The 13,650-nt window shown below is 35.0% G+C and overlaps 1 protein-coding gene across 1 annotated transcript in view; it reads left to right on the top strand.

The window, feature by feature from the left end:
• The window catches only part of POC1B (POC1 centriolar protein B), a 49,044-nt gene that overhangs the window by 12,535 nt on the left and 22,859 nt on the right, over positions 1–13,650 (top strand). The window contains 4 exon segments of the mRNA XM_027679849.1: positions 1–28; positions 780–848; positions 3,497–3,649; positions 10,644–10,730. The exon segment at positions 1–28 is cut by the window's left edge and continues 5 nt beyond it. Coding sequence (XP_027535650.1) covers positions 1–28; positions 780–848; positions 3,497–3,649; positions 10,644–10,730 — 337 coding nt within the window.

Genomic DNA, 13,650 nt, shown 5'->3' with positions numbered 1-13,650 from the left:
ACTTATTTACACTCTCCATGGACACAAGGTATACACAATAATCCCCTTTAAATGGAGATCTTAACAGATTGTTCAGTATCTTTTCAAAGGGAAAGTAACATTTATGCTGTCGTGTCTTGTATCTTATAACTTGTGGATGAACTTTAGTGGACAGCAAGGTGTTGTATTAATGCACCTTATTATGAGTGGTTAAGGATATGCATCAGTTTTACCTGTGGCCGTACTTTTTATCTGTCAATGTTACATGCTTAATGTTAAGTAATAGCTCATGTTCTGAATTAATTAAAAATCCGCTCTTGATTTTCATAATCATGTTATTTGGCACTTAGTCTTTTTGTCTGTTGAAAAACAGTGCTTTCTAAGGAGGGAAAAGCTTACAGAAGACAACTTTGGTGAAGAATGACAGGCATTTCCTCCCTTTCCTCTTACGCAAAACAAACCGTATTTTTGATAATGAATCAAACACATAGCCTCGAGTAATGTAATATATATTTTGTAATTTTTTGTTGCACAGTTGAAGTATGAGATCTAATGAAAATGCCACTATTTTCCTAGTATTGATTATAGTAATTATAATGCAGCATCTAACTAAAAAGTGCAATATTAACTCTTCAATGAAAATGTTTTGCAGAAATTTCACTTTAGTAAAGTTATTCCTTATTTTATTAAAATTGAAAAGTATGTTATAGTAAGTAATGGCATCAATGTTTTTCTCTTTGCATTAAAGTACTATGATTACAGTAATGTAATTTTATTGTATGCTTTTTTTTTTTCCCCAGGGACCTGTACTTTCTGTGGCTTTTTCAAAAGGTGGTGAAAAATTTGCCTCAGGTGGAGCAGATGCTCAGGTTTGTGTTATTGTCTCTTTAAATTGAATATCTTAATGTTTGTTGCAGTGGATGGGAGTTATATATAGTATGTCACAGTAACATGCTAATTAGTGTGCTCACATGCATTCTGTCTACTAGTGTGTTATATTGACTTTCCACTGGATGTTATGATGAGGCGAAGACCACAATATTGGCCACTTCTATTTTGAATATTAAAATAAAGGAATGATTTTTAAATAAAAATACTTTAAGTGTTGCAATTCAGTGTCAACAAAGTAGTTGTGTTGCAGTTAGCATTAAGGCCTAGCTGCTCCGTTAAGTTTTGGCTTCTTTTAAAGTCCCTACTCTGTAATTGTAAGAATTAAGTTGTATTACTGGGAAAACTTTGGCTAGAATTGGGGAAAAATAGTCCTGGGTTAGCTTTCCTAATTTACTTCAGTGAAACAGTGAAGTGATGGATTTTACATAGGGAAGAGTTGTTTGAGCATTTAAAATAAAAAAGTTACATTAAACAGCAAGTCAGATAATCTTCATCTGCTGTGATGAATCTCACAATTAAAAAAATACTATCAACCTTGGAATCATCTCTATCAGGTCTTTACATTTTCCAAATGAAAGAACTTTTGTAGCACTAGGCTTAAATTTTCAGTCTGAAATGTTCCCTAATATTAGTTGTCTTTTCCATTGTTTCCTGTTACAAAAAGCTAAAAGCTCAATGTAGATAGAGAAAGCCATGATGTAGAAATTAAGAACTTTTGAATTTACCATGATTCATGCTTACATTCTGTTTTGTGGAGTTTGAAATAAATTTCAGCTATTGAAATAATAAATATTTTCAATTAAAAACTTCCGTAACATTAGAAAAAATGCAGTCTGGTTCTGGTTTTTACTTATTGGTTCCAGTAGCACACTTTTCTGGAATGACTTCAAAGTACTCAAAGAAAAAGAAAAAAGAAGTTTGCTTTCTGTCACAAGGTGTTTATTAAGAAGCACTGCCAAGATTTGCGGTTACTGGAAAAGTGAAAATGTTGTCAAATTTCCAACAGTAATTTTACAAGTGGAAAAAAACCCCAAACAAAAAATCCCAAACAGCTAAAAACTGCCCAAAGAACCAAAAAAAACCCCCAAGAACTGGGGAAAGAGATTTATTTCTTCACTTGCTAATTTAATCTTTTCTTTTCCATACTAAAGTTTTTAATAAGTTTTTTTTAATGTTACAAAATGCAACTTAGATTCCCAAGTAATTCTGAATTGTTGACCTTACCTTTCATGAGTACTTCATTTGAGTTTTATGATGATCTGTATATTATACTTGAGAGAAAACAAAGTGCATGTATTAAACTCTGTCACATAACTGAAGACTTATCTGAGAAGCTCTGATGATGGAAAGGACCTATTGTGTTAAGCCTAACGCAGCCTCCCAGTTGAATGCCAGCATGCCCTGGGAATGCCTGTCTTATTTCAAACTTCCTTTGAATTTGGGGCACCCTGAATGAACAGGCATGTTCAGTGCAGGCATGTCATTGCCTTTCTCCTGCCCTGAATCCATACTGTAGAGCTGGTGGCGCATGGAATCATGGACGGAGTAGGTAAAAATCTATAAGATGGTTCATGTTTCTCAGCAGTTTGATGTAGTGGTTTCAAGAGAAGGAAGATCCAGTTTCATCAGGAAACACTTTGTTAGTTAAATGTTGAATTAAAAAAGTAGTCCTAGTAGTCTGATAATGAATCCTGAGTTTAGTTACCTTAAAAACAGGCCTTCCTGTATTTGGAGAAGTTTTTCCCTTTGTTTTATGCAAGGTTTGGTGGGAGAGGGCTACTTATTTTGCTGTAGTTTTTACTTTTCTAAGTTTAAAATGTTCATTGCTAACCACTGTTAGGTAACTACCAGTGTATATATCTTTATCTATAGTAAACGTAAGAATTTTATTCTTCGGTGTCCATTTTCTGTTGGTGTATACACACATGTATTCCACAAACATCCTATATTGCTGATCTGTCCACAACCCTCTTCCAGGTCTGCCAGGAGAATAGTTGTGGGACTTCTTGACTCACTCTGTTGGTTTACTGTAAATGTAGGGTGTGTTATGGTTTGGTTTCCTGGAATATCTATAAGACTGAATGGATAGGACACCTTTGGACTACCTCTCCGTTCTATGACCTCACTTCTGCATTTGGCCATTGTGTGACTGTTGTATGTTGTTTCTACCTAGAGTATAATTGGACAAGGTTCAGAAAACAGTTTCCTGATGCTGAAACACTGGAACTAGGCGTTTTAGCGTTCTGTGGAACTCTGTCATTTCTCTTATGCCCTCAAACTTTCTTATTAGACCTGCAAGCCTTTATATGGGGCAGAAACTTAACAGTGTGTGACCACTTGATTTGTCAGAAAAATAACTTGGTCCAGTGGGACAGAAGTTTGCTTTGTTTTATGATTATGGACATATTTTAGAGTTGTTTTTTTTTTAATAGGCTGAACCACATCTTTTAGAGTTGAAGTACAAGATACTCTGGGGAAGTGCCTATGTTGTAGAGATCAGACTAAGTGATCACTGCAGGCTTATTCTGTTGTAGTGCTCTATTAGTAATAACAAACTTCACTCAATAGTTATGTTTTGAGCACTGAATAGGCTTCTAGTAGTTACTGATATGATGGCTTCTTACAGGTATTACTATGGAAAACCAACTTTGATTCTTTTGATTATAAAGAAGTTCTTAAACACAATTTTAGAAGAACACATATTGATGAACCTCCTCATCTTCTTGATATTTACCCGAGGTCACCTCATCTCCATGATGAAAAACTTCAGTCAGTTGAGGTGAGTGCAATAAGTTGTCTAATGTAGGAAGCCAGAAGCTTTGGTACGGACTGTCTGGCATTTATAGTTAAATGTGTTCTATGTATACCAGAGAGCTTTTTATTGTTATGTATAATACTTTGGGAGCAACCATAATTTATGAATCCACATTAAGTTTACTAGACTAGCTGATGCTGTCAGATTTATGCTGAAATTCCTTTCATACTTCTAAGTCTGTACATCTGATTTAGAAAAAAACATAGGTGATGATCTGGTTTCTGAAGTAACTTGGCAAGTGTTGCAGAAGGTATCTGAATCACACTGAGCTTTAGCATACTAATCAAAATACATCATTATAAGCAGGACAAAGTGACATTATTACTGAAAGTCAAATATTTGATTGTAACAAGTTGTTCCTCTTTCCAAGACCATTAGGTATCATGAGAAGATCTTGATATCTATCTAAAAGTTTAGAAAGACTTTATAGGTTAGTAATGTGTTTTATGTCACTATGTAGTCTGATTTCATGATAACTTCATTCTTGAACTACATTACTGTCAAAGCATCTACTGGCATCCCTTGGAAGTATTGGAAATTTGGGAACCAAAGTGAAATATCAAATATTGTGTTTCATTATTTGGAAAAATCCTGTTTGTCACGTTGTCTAAAAGCAAATTGGTAAAAAGTACTATGCCTTCAATGAGGCCATTGTTTATGCTATACTTGTGACTGTCCTTGATAGAGCTGGCTGGCTTCTGCTTGGGAATTATCTGTACTTTTATCTCTTTTTTGATTTTGTCCAGGTGCCTCTAATGTTGAAGAACTGTCTCACAGATAAATCTTGGAACTTTTTGGTTGCTGTCATGTACTATCGTAGGACTATAGAAATTCACCATTATCTGGTTGTGTTCATATAAAATGTAGATACTGCTGCCATGGCATTTGTTTCTTGCTCAGAGTTTTAAAACATTGACATTTGGAGATACTGAGCTTTTTTTGTGGTGGGTGGGTACATATGCAATATAAATATATGCAATATGAATAGTATAAAGATTGAAAACACTTTGGTGGAGGAGGGGAACTCTGATAGAATTCATCACTGAGATTTCTCATGTGCCTGGTTCTATTGTCATGTTGGATGTGGAGCTTTCTGATGCTTAGCATTTTGCTCAGAACAAGACAGGATGACTGCATGTATGAGAAGCTTCATAAACAAACTTCTGTGCTGGACTTTGATATTCATTGAAAGGTCAATGAATGAAGTTAAGTTTACTGGTACCAGCTTTCAGTATAGTTGGTCAGTGCCAGAACAAACTCTATCGCAGCATTTGTCAGCAGATTTAAGCCACTCTTGCTGTATCAACAGTTTACTTCAAGACCCATTCAAATTGCACCCAGTTATAACATGTGCTAAGTAAACAGTAGCTTATAGCTGCAGGGTTCAGTTGCTTTCTGTTTAGGTCTGCTGCTCAGATGCCTGGCAAAGATGTGAATGTACTCTAAAGCAATTTTTCAGGTTTTTTTTCCTGTTCCTGATCCCAGGTAATTGAGAAGCTCTGAAAAAGCATTAATGAGTTCAGGCTAAAGTTAAACTAAGGCTAGGAAGCACCTCGTTGTCAATACTGAAAGGGCACATCAGGGAAATTTGATAGTTGAATGTCAAGAAATTATTTATCAGTTAGTTTTGACAGATTCACTTAACCTAATGTCTGCATTTATTCATAGGTGCTCCATAGTAGTGAAAGGGCTCTATGTCTTTGACATTTTTCATAGCAAAGTTTTGGGCTCTTTGTGGTTTATTTTCTGGCCTGATTTCAGGATTATAGGAATAGGGTTGTTTTTAGTTTTCTATTAACATCACAGTCAGTGATGCTAATAGAAAACATCACAGTCAGTAGAATACCTTTCTCTCAAATAAACATGAAGTATATTATATTCTTTGAGACAGAACAGCGTCTGATAGTTCCACAAAACTCATATTATTGTCATGTACTATATTTTTATATATGTAAATTAAATATTGTAGTAGTAGTGATTAGGATCTCTCTTACAGCTAATTTTCAGAATTAATGTAATAATACAGTAATTTAGACAAAGTTAAGGTGAAGTTACTAAGTTCTGTTTCTCTGTATGTCTTTTCCTGTTTTTTTTATTGCCTCTCCTGTCTACAAAGGGGATATTTGTTATGGTGAGGAAGAATAGACCTTACCAACTGGACAGAAGCATAATTTATCCAGACAAAACTAACATCAAGTTACTACCAGCAGTAATATGCTTTAGTGGCACTAACTGTGCTTGAAATTTTTCAGTGTTCCATCATCTTAAATATTTCCTCTTGTAAATGAGAAAAAGCATCATGTCTGGCCCCACTGTGCTATGCTGTACTCTGGATAAGAAAAAAAAAATTGTCCTTCTTTGGTTAAAACTTGTTATTTTTTTAATACTTCAACCTCTTTCTAAGTTTGAGGCAATAGAATTTTGACATTAGGCAGTTCCACCACAATACCACCCTCATCTTTCAGTGGCTCATCATGTTTCTCATATATAAGGGAAAGGAGGGATTAAATCACAGATGTGTCAGAGTGAGCTTTTGGAGGTCATCTATTCTTCTTGTTAATGGTACATAAAGTCAGCTGTGTCTAGTTAAAAGGCCTTGAAGAAGGATGGAGATTCCCCAGTCTTTTTGGGTGATCTATTCCACTATAGTACAGCAATTGTAATGGCACAGTTTTTCCTAGTATCTACACCTCAGATAATATGCATAACTGTTTCCTTTCTCTTTATTTTCTTCCTTTCTCTTCATATTTCTGTGAATGGGGTAAGATAATCGATCTTAACTAAACGGAAGTAACAGAAGTAACAGAAGAGGCAGTTCAGTATGGGGTATTTAAAAGCATAGATGACCATTTAAGGTTTGCTACAAGACACTACAATGTTATCTAGACATTTGAGATGTGTTGTAATGCATTGCCCTAAGTTATGCTTAGCTGGTTTCTTCGGCTGGGATCAGAGACAGAGTTGCAGTGTTTTCCCACATCACCTGTTGGAAATGCTGTTTTGAATAAAGCAGCTTGCACAAGGGTGTTAAGAATTACAGGTGTCACCTGGTGTCTTGCCTTCGGGATAGTGACAGAAACGTGAAGCTAGTGTGTACTTTCACCTTTTCTCAAAACTTTTCCTTATTCACTCTTCCAAGCTATACATGGAACCATTAGTATTTAAGTCACCTTCCCTAGTTTTTTTTCTCTCTCTCTACATACCTGTTTTTTGACACATAATTAACTTTTACAAGAACTCCTCCTCCTCAGACCAGCATTAGCCTGAATTTTAATGAAGTGTTGAATTTCCTGTTCTTGACTTATAAATCTTTACAACTGTTCTCCAACTGCACTGATCCATGTGATTTCTTGAATATTTGAGTAAGTAGAGATTTAATGCTTATAATCATTACAATTATTCAGACTATTTGGAAATGGAAGTAAATGACTTGTTCTCTGAAGGCACCTACTTTTTTTCTGTTGACTATAGAGGTAATCTTGGGTGACCAGCTCAAATATAGATGTCGAGCAGTATGTCTAAATTTAGCTGAGATAAATCCCAGTCATTGTCTCTCTTTGGCATAAGGATCCTTTGGAGTTATTTGAAAACAGTATGTTCAAACAATAATGCAGTTGTAGTGAAAAATACTAAAAAATGCATTCCACTAGGTGACAGTTCTTTTATGAATTTGTCATGTTTGTACATAATTACCTTTTATAATCTAGAGACCTCTTTAAAATAAATGGAAGGTAGAAAAAAGTTTCCTTTCAAAACATAGCTTTGAGATTTGAACAGTATTAAGGTACACGGAGTTTATATCTTGAGCATAAATAGCTTCTGTTGATTTAGTTTTATCTTAAAATCTTCAGTGTAATTTCAGTTGTAAGTATTTTCCTAGATGAAGGAAATCCAAATATACGCTAGGTGGCAGTAGAAAAAAGAATATATGTCTCGCTTGGTTTGAGGGCTCCAGTCTAGAACAAAAACGGTGTTTAATCAAATTGAATGCTAATTTTCTCTTGGTATGTTTGGAGAGACTATTTCACATCACTTTCCTAGGAAATACTTTGTATGAGAACTTCCTCTTTTAATTTTATTGACTTCATTTTTCTAATGCATGGAAGGATTTATAGAAACTTTCCTTCAAATATATTTTCTTGTGCTATGGGTCAAAATGTGATAATTGTATTATCATATTAAAAGATGATAATGAAAATACTTATATATCAGTCTACCAAGTAATTAAAGCAAAGCTTTAAAAGGGTGTTTTTGAAAACCTTTAATACATGACAATTCTCCCTACCTTGCTTTTTAGTGTTCTGGTTTTTCTGTCTTGTTTCTTAAAGTTAAATCTTTCCAAATATGTTTGGTAGGATTATTTTACGGCTAACTAGGTCACCTTGTTAGGAAATGTCAAGTCATTTGAAACTTTTACATTTAGAGTAATTCCATTATCTCATTCATTTTTAGTGCAATATTAAACACTAATATTTGTAAGAAGGGTTCATCTACAGCCTTCATGTTTTTGTGCTCATTTCTTTAGACACTTTTTAGATGCTCTGACTAGTTGCTTAATAATTTTATATTTAATTTTTTAAAATATTGTTTATAATAGTTCCTGCACCCTTAGTCAGTGTTTACAGTGCTCCTCATCATCCCCTTATCTCTGATAAAGCAGTAAGCAGAACTATATGAAGAGGAACTTTCATTCTAAGTCTAGGATATGACACTTCCACATAAAGAGCATATTTTCTTAACTTAGTAATACCATATATTTATTTAGCAACCTGTATCAAGAAAAGCATTTAACTCGTTCTACAATGTCTTTCATGTATATAAGGAGATACCTCAAGAGCTATTAGTAATAATACTACAGTAGCTCCTCCACATTAGAGTATTGATAAGTGGTAGACACCTGCTATCCCTCTTCTGCAGAATCCGGCAGGTGCATTGTCCTCTCTTCAGCACCCAAGTGATTCATATCAGAAAACTACTTTAGTCTTAGCTGCTCATAGCAGGATTGATACTCTGATAATGCATTAATTATATTTATTGCAGGGCTGACTGAATGTCAGAAGCAAATGACCCTGGGCACTGAATAAATGTAAGATCTTTGGGAAAGTTGCCTGTTTAATCTCAATAGACGTGGCATGTATGGAGGGGAAAAAAGTAAAATTTGTGGTTCTTTTCTTCTTTGCTTTAGCACTGATAAAGTGGTAATCAATACCATATTCAGAGGAGACTATATTCAATCATATTTCTGTTGAGAAGATGCTTTCATTCTCCTTTATCTCTTTATTTCTTCCAAATCTATTTGAGAAAATTGGAAGAAAGCAGGACTTGATCCTGATATCTACAAATGAGGGAGAATTTTAAGTATGTAGCTTGTGATGGCCCTGTAGCAGTATGGGTTTTCTTGATTGTCCCTGAGTCCCTGCTTATTCTTGATTGATGCAACTATAATCTGAAGACAGAAAAAAAGAGTTCATGAATGAAGAATGGCTTATTGAAACTGAATGAAAGAAAGAGCTAGTCATAAAAGTGAACAAGCTTAAAAACAGAATTAAGATCTCCCCTTAAGGAAGGCTTGTCATCTCTGATTTGTAAATGCTGCAAAGCATGAGAATCTCTTTCACCTTGAATAATCTGATAATATCTGTATTTAAATGTTTCTTTACCTTCTAGCTTGCTAGTAAACTTTGTTCGTCTTCTTCCTCCACTTACACTTACTGAGGAATATCTCACTTCTATTAATTTTAAGCTAAATTTCTGCATGTAAATTACGGAAATCCAAATGAACTGAATGAAAAGTCTTCAGGCACTACAAGATGCTATTGCCCCCCTTCCCTAGCTAGTAATTCTGGACTTAAGATTACATTCTAGTTTGCATTCTAGCTACTTAACAAACACGTCTCTGACCTAAAGGTCTGTATGCCAACATGTGGACCCTAGCATCAGGGATTGTAACTTGTGGAAATAGCGCTGAAGCACTTACTGAGGGAGCAGCTCTGGCTGAGACAGAATTTTGACAGTCTTCAGGTGAAATGGTAGGATCTCCCTCTTGAAAAAGCAAAATAAAATGACCCTTGTATCTAAGAAACTTTCATTGACTAAAATACAACCCTGTCACTAGGCCAGTGTGAGTTTTGAGGGGTTTGTTTATTTTTTTCCACTTTCAGTAAGATGTTTGGAATTAATGCTCTCTCTGATAAGGCTTCTGTTGGATAGCTGATAAAAAGTTGAAAAGAAAAGAGTTCATTTCTCTTTATTACATTAGGCTTCTTGACAATTTGAAAGTCATCTAGTCTTTCTGTGAATTTTGCCAATTTATAAAATAATGAGAATAGTACTTCTATAAATCACACTGAGAAGGCAAACATCTTAGGCTGTGATACACCTAGATAATATAATGGTAGGGAAAATATGCACAAATTTTTATAGGGAGGTTATTCTGATCCTTAGGTGAAACCGTAAGATAAATGAAAGCAGCAGCTTTCTTATCTGATATTTTGTCAATGCTTCACTTTCAGGAAAGGACATTAGTAAAATATTGCTAAAGCTACAGAGTAAGTCCTATAACCAAAAATAAGCAAGTAGTCCAACTGTGATATTAAAAGCAAAATTGCAGATGTTGTGATGAGATGTCTGATCAATCAGCCTCTGACATTGTCTCAGTATAAAGCAGTTTTTCCTGTATTTTCAGTAAGAGTGTCATTTGTATTTGGATGGTTAACTTATCAGAGATTTCACTGTGATCTCCTACCTGTTTTCCACAACAGTGTTTTTCAAGTTATTTTGGCAATCAAAGTTGGATCATAACAAGTAAGCATGTCAACAGTCTGTTGTAGATGACTTGAGGAACCTGAATGTGAGAACTGACTGACCTGGATTGCTAAGTGTGTGCTCACTTTTTATTTCATTCTTATTTCCCTTTCTCTGCTGATGCTGAAATAATAGCATAATTCATTTTCAACAGGTTGACCCTACATATGATGTAACTGATATGCAAACACCTGACCCACCTGTCATAGAGATTAGAACCTCTTCATCTTTCAGTACTCTGGTAAGTTGCTTTAAAAAAAAAAAAGATATAGCTGTTATCAGAAATGTGCTCTTTCTGTCTGTATGAATAAAATATTTCTTTTAACAATTGTCAAGTGCTCAGAGCTCAGTATCCTGAATTCTCAACTTAAGCTTTCTGTCACAGTTCCCAAGCCTAACCAGAAGATGGTGTAATAGCAAAGCTTTCATGTTATACTGTAATTTTACCCCATATAGACAGAAATTCTATTTATAAACCCATGCTAATTACATCTAAATATTACTGTTAAAATTTGTTGTTTATTCTCAAACACTTTTTGTAACTCTGTTTTTATCTGCAAATAATGGGAAACCTAAAGAATAACTGTCTCACTGATACAATTCCAGAAGTACCCCTTCAATTTTTTTCCTTTTAAGGCATCTAATAGTTCTCTGGGAGGAAAAAAAAGTAAGACATTTTAAGACAGAATGATAGGATTAGAGCCTTCTAATGTTAGCTGTACGTATGACATTGGTATGGCACGTGGGAGGAAAGGAAGGCAGTGTTTTAGCGGTGGTTTCGTAGGAGGAGAAATGTGCTCTCCCAGTATGAAATCTAAAAAACATGCTGTTCTAGAATTAGGTTAAAATGAGAATTTTTCTTTTATCTCTGAATCTGGACCTGTGAAGGTATAAACTGTATCTTGAGCAATTTTAGTTACCATAAAAAGAGTTTGTGTGGTTGAAGGGTTAATACATATGAATAGGCAGCAGGTGTGGTTTCTACTGTTCTGTTTTGTCATGAATGCTTTGTGAAAGGTATGTTGTGAAGGTACTATATAAAATTCTTTAAGTTCATGATACAGAGGTTGATGACAAACCTTTACATCAAAACAAATAATCATATAATAATTTATATTTGAGAGGTGATAATTTAATGTATTTTAATGTTTAGCATTTGTTTTGTTGTGTTTTCACAATGGACATGAGGTTCTTTAAGGTAATGTATGTCAAAAGTTATTTGTAGACTTACAGACATCTAGTAGGCTTGACTGGTAGTGGATTGTGGTGCATATAATTCATTGACTACCTATCACTTTTAAATACTCTGTTCATTACTTACTGCTCATGACAGAATTCAAATGTATAGTTATACTGTAATTCTTTATTACATAACTATAAATCCGTCAATTACTTAGTCTCCATTAATTCTTTTAATATGAAAGCAATTTACAAAACTTTGCCCAGAACTCATTGTAGGAATACGTTTACCCAATAGATACATTGTTTTGACTGCTGTCTGGCTTTACGATCTTCATTATAAAAATGTTACTTCTAAATGCATGCCTTTTGACTGTGTCAATAATCATTACCTTTTTTTTCAATATCTTAATCTCTGTTCATCACTGATTCTCACCTTTCTTCATTTCAACATTACCCTCTGCATCTTTTTTCCATCTAGAAACATTTCTGTATCCTTGTTACGTGGACTGCAGCCTTAAAGACAACTGTCCTGTTCCACACCCCTATTGACACAAATTCAGGAATCATTTGCATGTTTTCCTTGCCACTAGTATCCTTCCTCTCCCATAGTCATTAACACTTTCTCCAACTTTACCAACCTACCTGGTCCTCCCTGCTTTCTAATGCCAACTCATCTTTTAGTATCATCATTCTGTCCAGTGTCTGTCTGCTGCATTACCAGTGTCTGCTGCTTGTAGAATAATCACCTGTTTCTTAATCAGACCAGCCATCTAGACCTCCGTGTCTTGTTTCTAAAGGGTTCCAGATCTCTAATCAGCTTCATCTGAAGCTGATTCAATTTTCCTAATGTATGGAGGCCCCATCTATAGAGGCTTGATGTGTTCTTCATAAGAAACAAGGGGAAAGGACAAATGGTGGATTTCTTCCAGTCACACCTTCACTGCCAGATTTCCTTTTGATACAGTTTGTCCTCACTTGAATGATATTGCTTTTGTGCATTATTTGTGTATTTTTTTTAATCCTTCTCTAACTTGAGGTTGCCAGATGCTAGTCTAATTCACCATCTTCCCTAATTCATGCCCCTCTCTGATTCCAACCCCAATGGGTTGCTCTTTTTCTACTGATTATCAAAGGCAATCACTCTGCAGGTTTTTCTTTTTCCTAGCAAACATGCCAAGACCCATTTTAAAGCTGTTTATGGCTTTTTGGTCCTACTTCTACTAAAAGAACACTGTTCAAATGACTAAAAGTCTTTGATCAGGTTGACAGGTTAATTTACAAATGTTCTGTCTATACCTACTTATTCTTTTTGAAGTGTCTTGCTCTAGCTTAAGGAGTTCTTTTGCCCTTCTGATATTTGCAGTGAGAAAAATGCACTTTGCGCTTAGATATCTTTAGGGGTTCTTGTTCAATGTATTTATCATGCATGAAATGCAACAGGGTCTTAAAAATACATTGGCAAGTCTCTAGACCACTGGAAATAGCTAATCAACATATTTAATTTTTCTACCGAAGAAGAGAGAGACAGCCTTCCTTAGATCACAGTCTCGAAGTATTTAAAGACTCCCAGTTTCTCTGGAACAAGTAACGACATTGAAGCTTTTGTAGGTTCTTTGTTGAGCTCCCTGAGATGTCTTCAGGAAGATTGGAAGCCTATGCAAAACCTTGCAATGTTTCGTTGAATAGCTATCAAAATTTATCCCAGTAAGTGGGCAAATGTCCATACATCTCAATCTAGTCTCAATCCAGGAAATAAGAGAAAGTGCTCTTCTTATTGAGAATCTTTTCTTCAGCTGGAATTATGTCCTGTCCTACCGCTTTATGGGAAATATGCTGTTACTGCCCCTAAGATGGCTTGTGACAGAGCAAAAAGGTATTACTTTTCTTCCCTTCAGTAAGGATTTGTTAATGAAGATGATAGAGTAGTATAGACTGAGAGGGATGCCTGGAGTCCTTTCATCTAACCTTTCCCTTAAAGC

The sequence above is a fragment of the Neopelma chrysocephalum genome, unplaced genomic scaffold (genome assembly GCF_003984885.1).
Source record: "Neopelma chrysocephalum unplaced genomic scaffold, ASM398488v2 Primary Assembly neopelma1_59, whole genome shotgun sequence".
NCBI lineage: Eukaryota > Metazoa > Chordata > Aves > Passeriformes > Pipridae > Neopelma > Neopelma chrysocephalum.
This window is presented reverse-complemented; position numbering and strand designations above follow the sequence as displayed.